General features: G+C 42.6%; 1 protein-coding gene across 1 annotated transcript; it reads right to left on the bottom strand.

Annotated features, from left to right (window-relative positions):
- Positions 1-786: 786 nt before the first annotated feature.
- Positions 787-3,779, bottom strand: LOC127262214 (3-ketoacyl-CoA synthase 1-like). Its single transcript, XM_051290804.1, has one exon. The coding sequence runs from the start codon at positions 3,382-3,384 to the stop codon at positions 1,543-1,545; it is 1,842 nt and encodes a 613-aa protein (XP_051146761.1). The 5' UTR covers positions 3,385-3,779; the 3' UTR covers positions 787-1,542.
- Between the last annotated feature and the right edge of the window lie 8,356 nt (positions 3,780-12,135).

Below are 12,135 nucleotides of genomic sequence, written 5' to 3'. Positions count from 1 at the left end.
TAAGAACTTCAATAGCCGGACTGACTAGGTAGGTAGTTGAGATCGGATATCCAAACTAACAGTGATTCTAGTGCAGGATGATACATGATATTAGTGTTGGAGAGCGAGCACTAGCTCAAAATGATTGGATTGGATTGGATTGAGGCTCCTCCCTTGGCCTCCCCTCCCTCCCTCACCATTGATCATCATCTTCTTTCTTAATTTGTGTTTGATTAATTTGATACTAAAAGTCACTCCCCCAATTCCTCCTCCTTATTTCATTATTAATTATATATTATATAATATAATGATCAATCATGTCCAAACGAAATGAAAAGAAAAGAAAAGAAAAGCAGCCCAGCCCTTTCTTTTCTCAGATTTTTTGGCCTTCAAAGGAAAAATACAAGCAAGTTCATAACAGAAGAATGAGCAAATACGTTTTCATATATAATTAAATACATGTGTGTTGCTTAGCTTGTAGTGTTTCAATAGCAACCCCGACTTCGTGCTAAAATCTTGACCCCCTTTTCACCTAATACACCATTATTTTGATGCCAATTAATAATTTGATGGTTATATATCCAAGCAAATTACGACTTATCAGGACAACTCAATCGGCATACAGTATGCTGTCACAGGCACAGCACCATTGTCGGAAGCTACAGACAGTACTATGGCACATCATCACGATTAGGACTATACAGTATGTATAGCTCAACCAATTTTAGCGAAACAAAGAAAATGGTATGCAATGCAGTACTAAAGCCCAAAAATGGCACGACCATGAAAGAAATTTCTCAACAGAGATATTCAAAGAACCTTAACTAACAGAAAGGCTGCCGAGCACGCCATTACAAGGATGAAAATTATAGCGCCAAGCCAGCTTCAACAGCTCTCTTTTCTTTTCAAGTGTCTTGCTAATGCTTTATATAAGTAGAGCATTATGCATCACTCCATCCTACAGAGTAGTGTCTTGCTAATTTTCAAAACAACTCAACCTTGGAATCTCATTGGATACAAATAATAACTCTTACAAGTCGGATAGAATTGACGGTCTAATTTCTTATCAACAGCAATAAATGTAATTTACGTGTGTGTATATATATATATATATAGTTTAACAGCCAGCATGTAAATATGTAGATCCTACCGCGTTCAGCTAACAGTGTATACTCGGGTGACAATTGAATCCATCGAACAACTGACAGATTGATGCGGGCGGCGAATGGAGGGAGGGATTCGGAGAAAGAGGATACAACACAACACAAGGAATGGGATGTATCAATTTGCACAGTACTTGCTGCGTATAAAAATAATCATAATACTAATATAAATTGATCCACACGGCCGTACCAACACTTTGGGATGTTGAAGTTTTGCGGGACTTCCAATTTATATGCGTGTGTATATATTAATGTATGTCCCACGTATAAATGTAATCCGTATGTATATATTTTAAGGAATCGGGAGGGAGGAATGAATACTCCCCCCAATAGATAGATAGATAGATGGATAGATGGATAGAGATAGATGATCGGAAGGGGTAAGGGGTAGGGCGTACTTTTAAGAAGATCCTTTGAAGGAGGAGGGCGCGAGAATTTCTTCTGTAGCATGGGGGGGCTCCAGTTGCACCGGGTATTTCCGAATGCAATCGAGCCAGGGGTTGCAGGAGGAGGAGGAGGGGATGTGCCTCAGCGCCCTCCAGACGGCGCTGTTGCACTTGAACCCCGACCCGAAGGCGATCTGCCAGACCCGGTTCCCCCTGGCGAGGCGGCCCTTGGCCTCCATGTAGGCCAGCTCGTACCAGAGCGAGCTGCTGGAGGTGTTCCCGAAGCGGTGCAGGGTCATCCGGGAGGGCTCCATGTGCCACTCGCTCAGCCCCAGGTTCTTCTGCACCGCGTCCAGCACCGCCCTCCCCCCCGCGTGGATGCACAAGTGCTCGAACGCCCGCTTGAAGTCCGGGATGTACGGCCTCACCCGGGCCCCCGCCACCTTCCTCCTCACCAGCGTCATCAGAAACCTCAGCTGCTCCGACAGCGGCAGCACCAGGGGCCCCAGCGTCGTTATGTTCGTCTTCAGGGCGTCGCCGGCCACCGCCATCAGCTCCCGGGCCAGCGACACCCCCACCACCCCCTTCTCGTCCTCGCGCTGGTACACGCACCCGTAGCTGCTGTCGTCCGCCCCCTTGTGGGTGCGGATCGTGTGCACCAGCTCGTACTTGGACCGCTGCCTGTCCCCGCGCCTGTTGGACAGGAGGATGGCGGCGCCGCCCATGCGGAAGATGCAGTTGCAGAGCAGCATGGAGCGGTCGTTGCCCATGTACCAGTTGAGGGTTATGTTCTCCGTGCTCACCACCAGCGCGTAGGTGTTGGGGTTGGCCTGAAGCAGCCGGTCCGCGAGGTCGATCGAGATGAGGCCGGCGCTGCACCCCATCCCGCCCAGGTTGAAGCTCTTGATGTCGGCCCGGAGCTTGAAGCGGTTGACGATCATGGAAGAGAGGGACGGCGTGGGGTTGAACAGGCTGCAGTTGACGATGAGGATCCCGACCTCCTGGGGCTTGACGCCGGTGCTGCCGAGGAGGGAGTCCAGCGCGCCGAACATAACGGCCTCCGCCTCCCGGCGAGCTTCCTCCATGGACAGGCAAGGCGGGGTGGAGGTGATGCCCCGGGCGAAGTAGGTCTGGTCGCCCAGGCCGGAGCGGCGGGATATCTTCCTCTGGAAGTCGACGGCGTCCTGCCCGAAGGCGCCGGTGTCCTGGGTCATCTTGAGGAACGCGTCCACCGACAGCTTCCTCTCATCGTGGGGCTTGTAGCACGCGAAATCTACCAGGTAGACGGAGCGCCGGCGTCTTGCCCAGGCGATGCCTAGCAGGGCGGCGAGGGCTGCGCATCCCACCAATACCGATGATGGTGACGCCTCCGCCAGCAAAGACGTCGTGGTGAATGCAGTCGCACCCAAAAGGTGTGTGGCGAAGGCCACGGCTATGGCTATGGCTATGGCTGTAAAGAACACAAACACTGCAGCAGGAGGAGGATTGCTGCTGCTGCTGCTGCAGCAGGAGTAACCGAACCCAAGCTTCACGTATTTGAGCTTGACGGAGTGCAGGAAGTCGGGCAGCTTCCGACGGATCTTGATGACGACGGAGGAGGGGGAGTCCTCCTTGAAAGCCACCTCCGCCAGGAGCCGCTCCTCATTCATATCTATGCTGCTGCTGCTGCTGCTATTATCATCATTGTTAGTAGTATCATTCATTTTCCAATATTGATCGGATCGATCGACCGTGTTGACGAAGATGTTCCCCTGCCCCTCCGGTGGGTGTAAACAGATAAGATAGATAACAACAAGAAAGAAAGGAAGGAAGGTACCCAACCAACCAAAAAGTTTGGAGGCGGGAGCAGTGGGCATAAGTTGAGCGAGCAACCTTGCTGCTCTAATTAATCAATCAATTAAAACTAATTAACCAATCAATAGGAAAGCATGAAAAGCCTAGCTAGCTAGCGGTTTATTGTGGAGGGTATGTACCGCGCGTGTGTGTGTGTGTGTATATATAGCCTGGAATTGGAATGGGAATGGGAATGGTATAGGTGGAATGAGGAAAGGAAGGTGATACTAACTGGGCTGATGATGGGCATCATGCAATGCAATGCAATGCAGTGCGGTGCAGTATGGATAAAAAACATAGATAAAGGTGCAGGAAAACAAACTGGGATTGGGTTATAACACCCCACGAGCGAGTAATGGAAGAAAGTGACGACTCACCAACCAACCAACCAGATCAGCTCCATGCCCCTCTCTCTCTACGCGTAGCATAGCATAGCATAGCAGAATGGGAATGCCAAAGGAAGAAAAGGGCAGCCGAGAAATTAATGACAAGGGTCGTTGGTTGTTACGTCTTCAGACAGAGAAAGAGAAGCAGATATCAAACACCACCCATCATCTCATCTAACACATGCATGAACTATTATTAGTAAATAAATATTATCTGTGCCTATGAAGATGTTACCTATGTATATATTACATACCTTTACCTATATATATAGTATTGTTTTCTTTTCATTTCTCCGTGCTGCAGGTAGCCAAACTCCTCCTATCTCTCTCTGTCTCTCTGTCTGTCTCTCTCTCTCTCTCTCTCTCTCTATATATATATATATATATATAATGTACGCGTGTATAAAGTGACGGGTAAAATATTGAATCGGTGATCAATGCGCAGGCTAGCAAGCAAAGTGACAAATGATAATGTGATATTCAGACTTTCACTCAGGCTTTCCTTCTAGTGCAGATCTATTGAGTCTATAATATTTTTTTTTTTTTTTTTTTTTTGATGATGTGAAAATCCGTGGCAGGTGATCTGAGGCGTCGGTGACCTGAGACGTCGGGGTTTGAACCCAGGACGACAATAAGACTATTGTTTTGTAAAAAGTAGAAGGTTGATTAGTAAAAATAAAAATAGGACTATTGTTTTTTTTAATGGAGAGAGTATATAATTACAAGATTTTGACTCGGATCAAATTTTGAGCATGACATTGTTAAAATTATATTTTAAAAAATTGAATTGAATAATTTGAAAAGTATTTCAAATAATATCATTTAAATTTTAAAAAGAATTGAATAGCAAATAATATATATTTGCTTCGGTTCTATATATTCATATATAACCACAATGTCTGAGACTGAGATCAAAACACTAGGCTGCATTCACGATGAAGTAATATATACATAGGGATTTTAAAATTAAATAAATGTTGGTGATGTTTCCGATATCATATACTTAATTCAACGTTAGAATAAATGAGCAATATATATAATGAGGAGGAGTTTTAAATTAAGGCCGACTGCAGGCCAGGCAGATAGCTAGCTAAGGTTAACGTTAATCATAAATACGTACGTACGTGTGGGGCGGCGGGCTACTTGGATTTGATTGTTCGTTCATTAATGAGGGAGGAGGGAGGCATGCAGCATGCATGCATGTTTGGTGATGGACATGGCATGGCATGAATGAATGAAGACTGGTTGTAGTTGGCTGGCTGCAGTTGGAAATATATATATATATATATGTGTGTGAGTGTGTTCCCCACAAACAGGGAGATTGGAAAATGATGCATGTCTATTCGGTTAGTTGCATAATCATTGCATAATATTCTTAGCATACAGTCAATATATATATATATATAACACATTGTGCATGCGTCCAATTGGATACATATATAGATATCAAGTTCACGGTCGGAGACGACCTTGGATTTAAACGAGTCGGACAATCTTAATAAAAGAAGCAAAGAAAGAGGGGGAGCAGTAGTTGTATCTATTACTATTACTATTACTATTACTATTACTACTGCCACCCAATCCCCCCATGGAAAGAAAGTTACACTGATTGGCCGACCACACAAAGAGGGATTCACACGAGCAGTTCTTACAAGATTTTCGACGCCTTTTTTAAGCTAAGAACGAAAACACACACACACAGTGGCTTATTTTTAGAATCTTCTCACTCTTTCAACGGCGTCGCCTCCCTCCCTCGAAAACAATCATTCGCAATAGCCTTAAAATCAAAGGCAAAGTATCGAGTTGGAATCGCTCAGGCTAGACCAGTTGTGAACTCAATTACTTCTGTTGAGATTTTTAAGTGTATTTTTATTTTTGGTATAACTTATGATGTATTTGTGTCTTTAAATATAATATATTATGTGGGTCTAAAGTGAAATAACAATCGGATATAACATATATGGGGAGGAAAGTGTCTAGTTGCGAATAGACACAAATTTGAATCCTCAACTTTTTTTTTTTTTTTTTATTAATCAATTCTAATGAAAAATTCAGCATAATTTCTCTCCATATTCCTTCCACCTTATTTCTTTTCTTGTAATTTGGCAACTTTGACAACGATACCAACGGTAGATGCAACAACAATAACGAATTATTTCATCGAACAATTTTTAACGTCCAAACAGAAATTTTTTGCTAGTGCTGTGAATATAATTTCATGAAAAGAAAAAAATTTAGGCAGTAAAAATAAATCAATAAACCTAAACAAAATTTAGAAATAAGAGCGACTGATTCATCAGCAAACAATTTCAAAAGGCAGTTTCTTCGGGTCTTAACTTTACGTGTAGAAAAATATATATCAAAAATAAAATATAATTAATAAGAAAGAGTAGCAAAAAAATACTAAGAAATTGACATAATATGAGGAAAAAAAAAAAAGAAAATTTATTTGATAGAACTGATATTTTACAAAACTATGGTTAGTGAACACATTTAAAAATATTATGAATGTAAAAATTAATTTTCTCCACCAACACTCAATTAAAAATTCATTTAAAAACATATTCTAAAAAACAGTAAACCATCTTATTTATAAAAGTTATCTGCAAAATCACATCATCTATAAATATTAAATATAATATATATTGTAACATCCCCGCAAGAGAAGCGTATTAGGACGGTTGACCATACAAATTAAATTAACAAGAGTCTTAGTTCTTTTAGTATTGCTCCGAAAAAGAATGTTCACATTATTGACTCAAGCAACGGCCAACTCCGGGGTCTCACATCCTTCTTTACTTTCCATGTTGCACCGGGATCATAAAATTGGCTTACAGATCACTACGAGTCCTTATGTCGCACTCACACGCACTTGGAAGACTTCTCAGGTCCCAATTTTTAAATTACTACAAGACAAACACCCTTTAAACTTCTGAAAAATGAATATATACAATAATCTATTCAATTTATTTAATCTCTAATTTCAAATAATCTAATACCAGATCATCCGCTACAGTTGAACTCCAGGGTATCATATATATATATATATATACAAGTTAATATATCAGTTTGAGTATAAATATATATATACATATGATATATCAAGTTTATATAATTAATATTAAAAAAATAAATATATTTAATTTTAGTTTCATATTTATTAAAGTAAGTCACAAATAAAAAAATAAAATTTTAGTAACAAACCTTTCATATTTATAAGTATAAATATTACAAGCTATAATAATCTAAATTCAAAAAAATAATAATTAATTAGATAAAAAAATTATAAAAACAGTATGTATAATAAAAATAGTTATTTATAAAATTAATACGTAAAAATAATAATAAATTGTAACTTCATTAATTAAAAAATAAAAAATTGTAAAAATAAAAATAAAATTTAAATCTAAAATAATAAATTAAATAAAAATATATTAAAATAATCATCTTATCATATTATATTATTATATATATAAGAGAGCAAAATTGCAAAAATTTATAAAATATGGAATCCACTTAAGCTCTTATATATATATATTGTTGATATATATTATTGTATATATTTACATATATATATATATATATCCTTCCTAATATATCTCTGGTATAAATATAACATTGTACCCTAATTGTGATTTAATGAAAATAAAATTTATTCCATTAATCGTAACATGGTATCAGAGCCATGCCTTTTCCCGACCAAATCGAAACAATCCACGCATTTCAAATAGCATATTTCCGACCACCTCCGACCGTCACCGCCACCACCATCGTCTTCGCCGCCACGAGACCAGCCGGACACCGGAACAGTTCGGCGAACGGCGGCGCGTGAGCCTCACACGCGCCTGACGCGTTTTTCGGCCGGACGCCTCGCCGGCGCGTGCGGCGGCCGTTGGCGGCGATCTTTTCACCGTCATGTTCGGAATTTGATTTCCTCCGCAATTGTATCTTCACTTCTTCCGTTTGAGTAGTTTTTTGCATCCGGTTGACTTTTCGAGTTTCGGGTTCGATTCGATTTTCTTGTGTTTCTGTCGTTTCGGCTTTCGGGTTGAAGTTTGAGATATTGTCTTCTCTTGAATTTCTATGGAAAATATGGATGTCCATATTCCGATCAATGTTGTTCTGTCCGGAGATAATTACAGTTTGTGGGCACAATCGATGAAAAGTTTTTTGATAGGTCGGAAATTGTGGCGAATTGTTACGGGAGATATAGTTGCTCCAATTGCTCCGGTTTCTATAGGAGAAGTTACGTCTACCGCCACAGTTGTTGAATCCTATATTGAAAAATTGGAGGATTGGGATAGTAAGAACCATCAAATTCTCACTTGGTTGCGCAATACTTCCACTCCGGCGATCCATGTTCAGCTTGCTCAATTTGATACTGCAAAGGCAGCGTGGGATTTCTTGGCAGTCCGCTTCCGTGCTACTGGTTTGGCACACTATTATCAGTTATGGAGCACTCTCCATGATTTAAAACAGGAACCAGGGCAATCTATCAACGATTTCCTTGCCCAAGTGCAACCCCTTTGGCATCGGTTAGATCAAGCAGAGATCAGTCCTGATCATCTTCGCCTCATTCAGGTCTTGATGGCTTTGCATCCAGAGTATGAGGCAGTTCCTGCCTCTTTGTTACATCGGCATCCACTTCCTATATTGGATGCAGCTATTAAGGAGATTTTGTTTGAGGAAACTCGTATCCACCTAGCTAAGGCTCCTCAGCTTGATTCTGCTCTTGCGGTCACCGCCCGAACTCCTACTCAGAATCGTTCTCATCGCTGCATAAGATGTCAGTCTTCTGATCATAACTTCGGTCATTGCCCAAAGGTGGAGTGTCACTACTGTCATGTTTTAGGTCATACCATACAGTACTGCCCCATTAGGCCGTCTCGCTCTAGCAGTAGTAACTACAAACCTCGGCATTCTCATGGACCTCAGTCTGGTACCTCCTTTGCCACAGCCTCTGCCACGCCTGCGCCTGCGCAACAGGTTCTATCTTCAATACCGCCATGTCTACCACATCAGGTAACTCTCCTTGGTATTTTGATTCTGCTTGCAGTAATCATATGACCTCTGATATACGCCTTATGACCTCCACATCCACCGCACCATCCTTACCTCCTATCCTTACTGCAAATGGTACCCATATGCGCATCACCTATACCGGACATACATCCACCTCATCCTTATCCCTCCCCGACACATACTGTATCCCTCAATTAACCTTAAATCTGATCTCCGTTGGTAAATTAGTTGATCAAGGTCTAACAAATGATTTTTTCTTCTACTGGTGTGCAGGTTCAGGACGCGCAAACTAGCGGACTCTTGGGAAGGGCCGGAAGATGGGCTGCTTATTTGAACTTACGTCACTCCAGGTCCCTCGTCCCTCTATCTCGGCTGCCACCACCTCTACACCATCCTGCCTTCAATGGCATCATCGTCTCAGTCATGCGTCCTCCAATAAAGTCAGGTATTTGATTAGTCAGGGTAGTTTAGGTTCTGTCAAGTTTGAGTCTTTTCATTGTGTGGATTGTTCGTTGGGAAAACAACCTGCCTTGTCATTTCCTCATAGTACTTCCATTGCGGATACACCGTTTTCCTTAGTTCACTCAGATATTTGGGGACCTTCGCCCGCTGTGTCTATGAATGATTCTCGTTATTTTGTGATTTTTATTGATGACTATTCTCGCTTTACGTGGATTTACTTTCTGAGGCATCGTTCTGAACTTCCATCTATTTATATGACATTTGCTAAAATGATACATACCCAATTTTCCTCTATCATAAAAACTCTCCGCACAGATAATGCTCTTGAGTATACTGATTCATCATTTCTTCGTTTCTTATCTGATCAAGGTACTGTTGTCAAACGCTCCTGCCCATACACCTCTCCACAAAATGGTCGCGCCGAACGTAAACACCGACATATCCTCGATACAGTCCGCACCCTTCTCTTATCTGCCTCTTGTCCGGATCGCTTTTGGGGGGAAGCCGCACTTACCGCTGTCCACACTATAAATCGTGTCCCTCCCTCTGTCTTGGGTAATATCAGTCCCTTTGAAAAACTATTTAATCGTACCCCTGATTATAGTTTTCTCCGCCCTTTCGGTTTTGTCAGTTTTGTCCTCCTCCCTCCTCATGAGCGCACTAAGTTAGAACCTCGCGCGCGTCTGTGTTGCTTCCTGGGATACGGGTTAGAGCATAAGGGTTATCGTTGTTGGGATCCCATTTCCAATAAGCTACGTATTTCTCGTCATGTCACATTTTGGGAGGATACCAAATTCGCTTCCTTGTCCCACTTTCGAGTCCCCTTTGATCGTTCGTCTCCGTTCTTTACCTTGTCCTCTCCACCTCTATTCCCCTCCGGTGACACGGCTCTGTCTCCCGTCCCTGACGCTGTCCCGGTTGTGCCTCCTGAACCGACGATGATCCCCGAGCCTACTCCTACTCTCGACTCCGATACATCACCATCACCAGAGCCCGACACGACTTCAATCTCAGCCCCTGATCCTGGCCCTCGTCGTTCCACTCGGGTTAGTCACCTTCCTACTCACTTACTTGATTATCACTGTTTCTCCGCCACCTTGTCCCATCATGAGCCCAGGTCCTTTCGTGAGGCGTATGCGAATCCGTTGTGGCGGCAGGCTATGTCTGAGGAGTTGCAGGCTTTGGAGAAAATTCATACGTGGGATATGGTTGATCTTCCCTCTGGCAAGAAACCTATTGGCTGCAAGTGGGTATTCAGAATCAAAACTCACTCTGATGGATCCATCGAGCGCTACAAGGCGCGTTTGGTAGCCAAAGGCTACACCCAGCAGTATGGTATCGACTATGAGGAGACATTTGCCCCGGTTGTTCGTCTTACCTCTGTCCGTTGTCTTATCGCCATCGCTGCCGCTCGTCAGTGGCCCTTGCATCAGCTTGATGTCAAGAATGCGTTCTTGCATGGTGATTTATCCAAGGACATCTACATGTCTCATCCTCCTGGTTTTCCTACCTCTTCCAAGGTATGCAAACTTCGCCGTGCCCTATATGGTTTGAAACAGGCACCTCAAGCTTGGTTTTCGAAATTTAGCTTTGCTCTACTCCAGCTTGGCTTTACCTCTAACGATCATGATTCGGCTCTCTTTATTCGACGTGGGTCAACTGGAATTACTGTTTTATTGCTTTATGTGGATTACATGATCATTACGGGAGATGATGCATCAGGTATCTCTGAGTTGCAGGCTCATCTACACCGCCACTTTGAGATGAAGAGTTTAGGGCCTCTTCGGTACTTCCTAGGACTTGAGATCTCCGACACCTCCGACGGATATATATCTCTCAAGCCAAGAATGCCTCCGATCTCCTATCTAGTGCCGGTCTCACTGACTTCAAGACTGCTCCTACACCTCTTAATTCTGATTGTCGTCTTACTCCGATGGATGGCGTTCCCCTTGATGATCCGACTTTGTATCGTCAGCTGGTGGGAAGTCTCATCTACCTGACTGTCACTCGACCGGATATTGCTTATGCCGTCCATACCGTCAGTCAATTTATGTCTGCTCCTCGGACGACTCATCATTCTGCTGTCCTACGGATTCTCCGGTACGTCAAAGACACTCTTCTTTATGGGCTTCATTATTCCGCTCGTTCTTCCTTAGTTTTGACCGGGTATTCTGACGCTGATTGGGCGGGAGATCCCTCTGATCGCCGCTCGACCACCGGGTTTTGCTTCTTCCTTGGCGACTCGCTTATTTCGTGGTGCAGCAAGAAACAGACAATTGTCTCCCGGTCCAGCGCAGAGTCCGAATATAGAGCCCTTGCCGATACCACTGCCGAGCTTCTATGGCTTCGCTGGCTGCTGGCTGATCTCGGAGTGCCTCAGCCCTCTGCCACTATTATCCATTGCGACAGTCAGAGCGCCATGAAGATTTCGACGAATGATGTCTTCCACGAGCGTACGAAGCACATCGAGATCGACTGTCACCTTGTACATCATCACGTTGCTCATGGAAGCATCTCATTGTCTCCCATTTCCTTTGTTGGTCAGACGGCCGACGGATTCACCAAACCTCACCATCCCGGCCGTTTTTAGTCTTTTTTGAGCAAACTCAAGTTGGGTTTCACCGTTCCGAGTTTGAAGGGATGTTGATATATATTCTATATATATTGTATATATTTATATATATATATCCTATCTAATATATCTCTTGTATAAATATAACATTGTACCATAATTGTGATTTAACGAAAATAAAGTAATATATATATATATATATGTGATATATGATATAATATAATTATAATTCAAATAATTATATAATTATTATCCATCCTAAACAATTTATTTATTTTTTAAGAAAAAATAAATATTACGTCAAATGCTTACCCATTTGCGGTACTCCCTAG

The sequence above is a fragment of the Andrographis paniculata genome, unplaced genomic scaffold (genome assembly GCF_009805555.1).
Source record: "Andrographis paniculata isolate CXL003 unplaced genomic scaffold, ASM980555v1 Contig15END, whole genome shotgun sequence".
In the NCBI taxonomy this organism is placed as follows: domain Eukaryota; kingdom Viridiplantae; phylum Streptophyta; class Magnoliopsida; order Lamiales; family Acanthaceae; genus Andrographis; species Andrographis paniculata.
This window is presented reverse-complemented; position numbering and strand designations above follow the sequence as displayed.

Excerpts from the sequence above, each read along its gene's own strand:
- LOC127262214 (XM_051290804.1), bottom strand. The coding sequence starts at position 3,384 with ATGCCCACTGCTCCCGCCTCCAAACTTTTTGGTTGGTTGGGTACCTTC.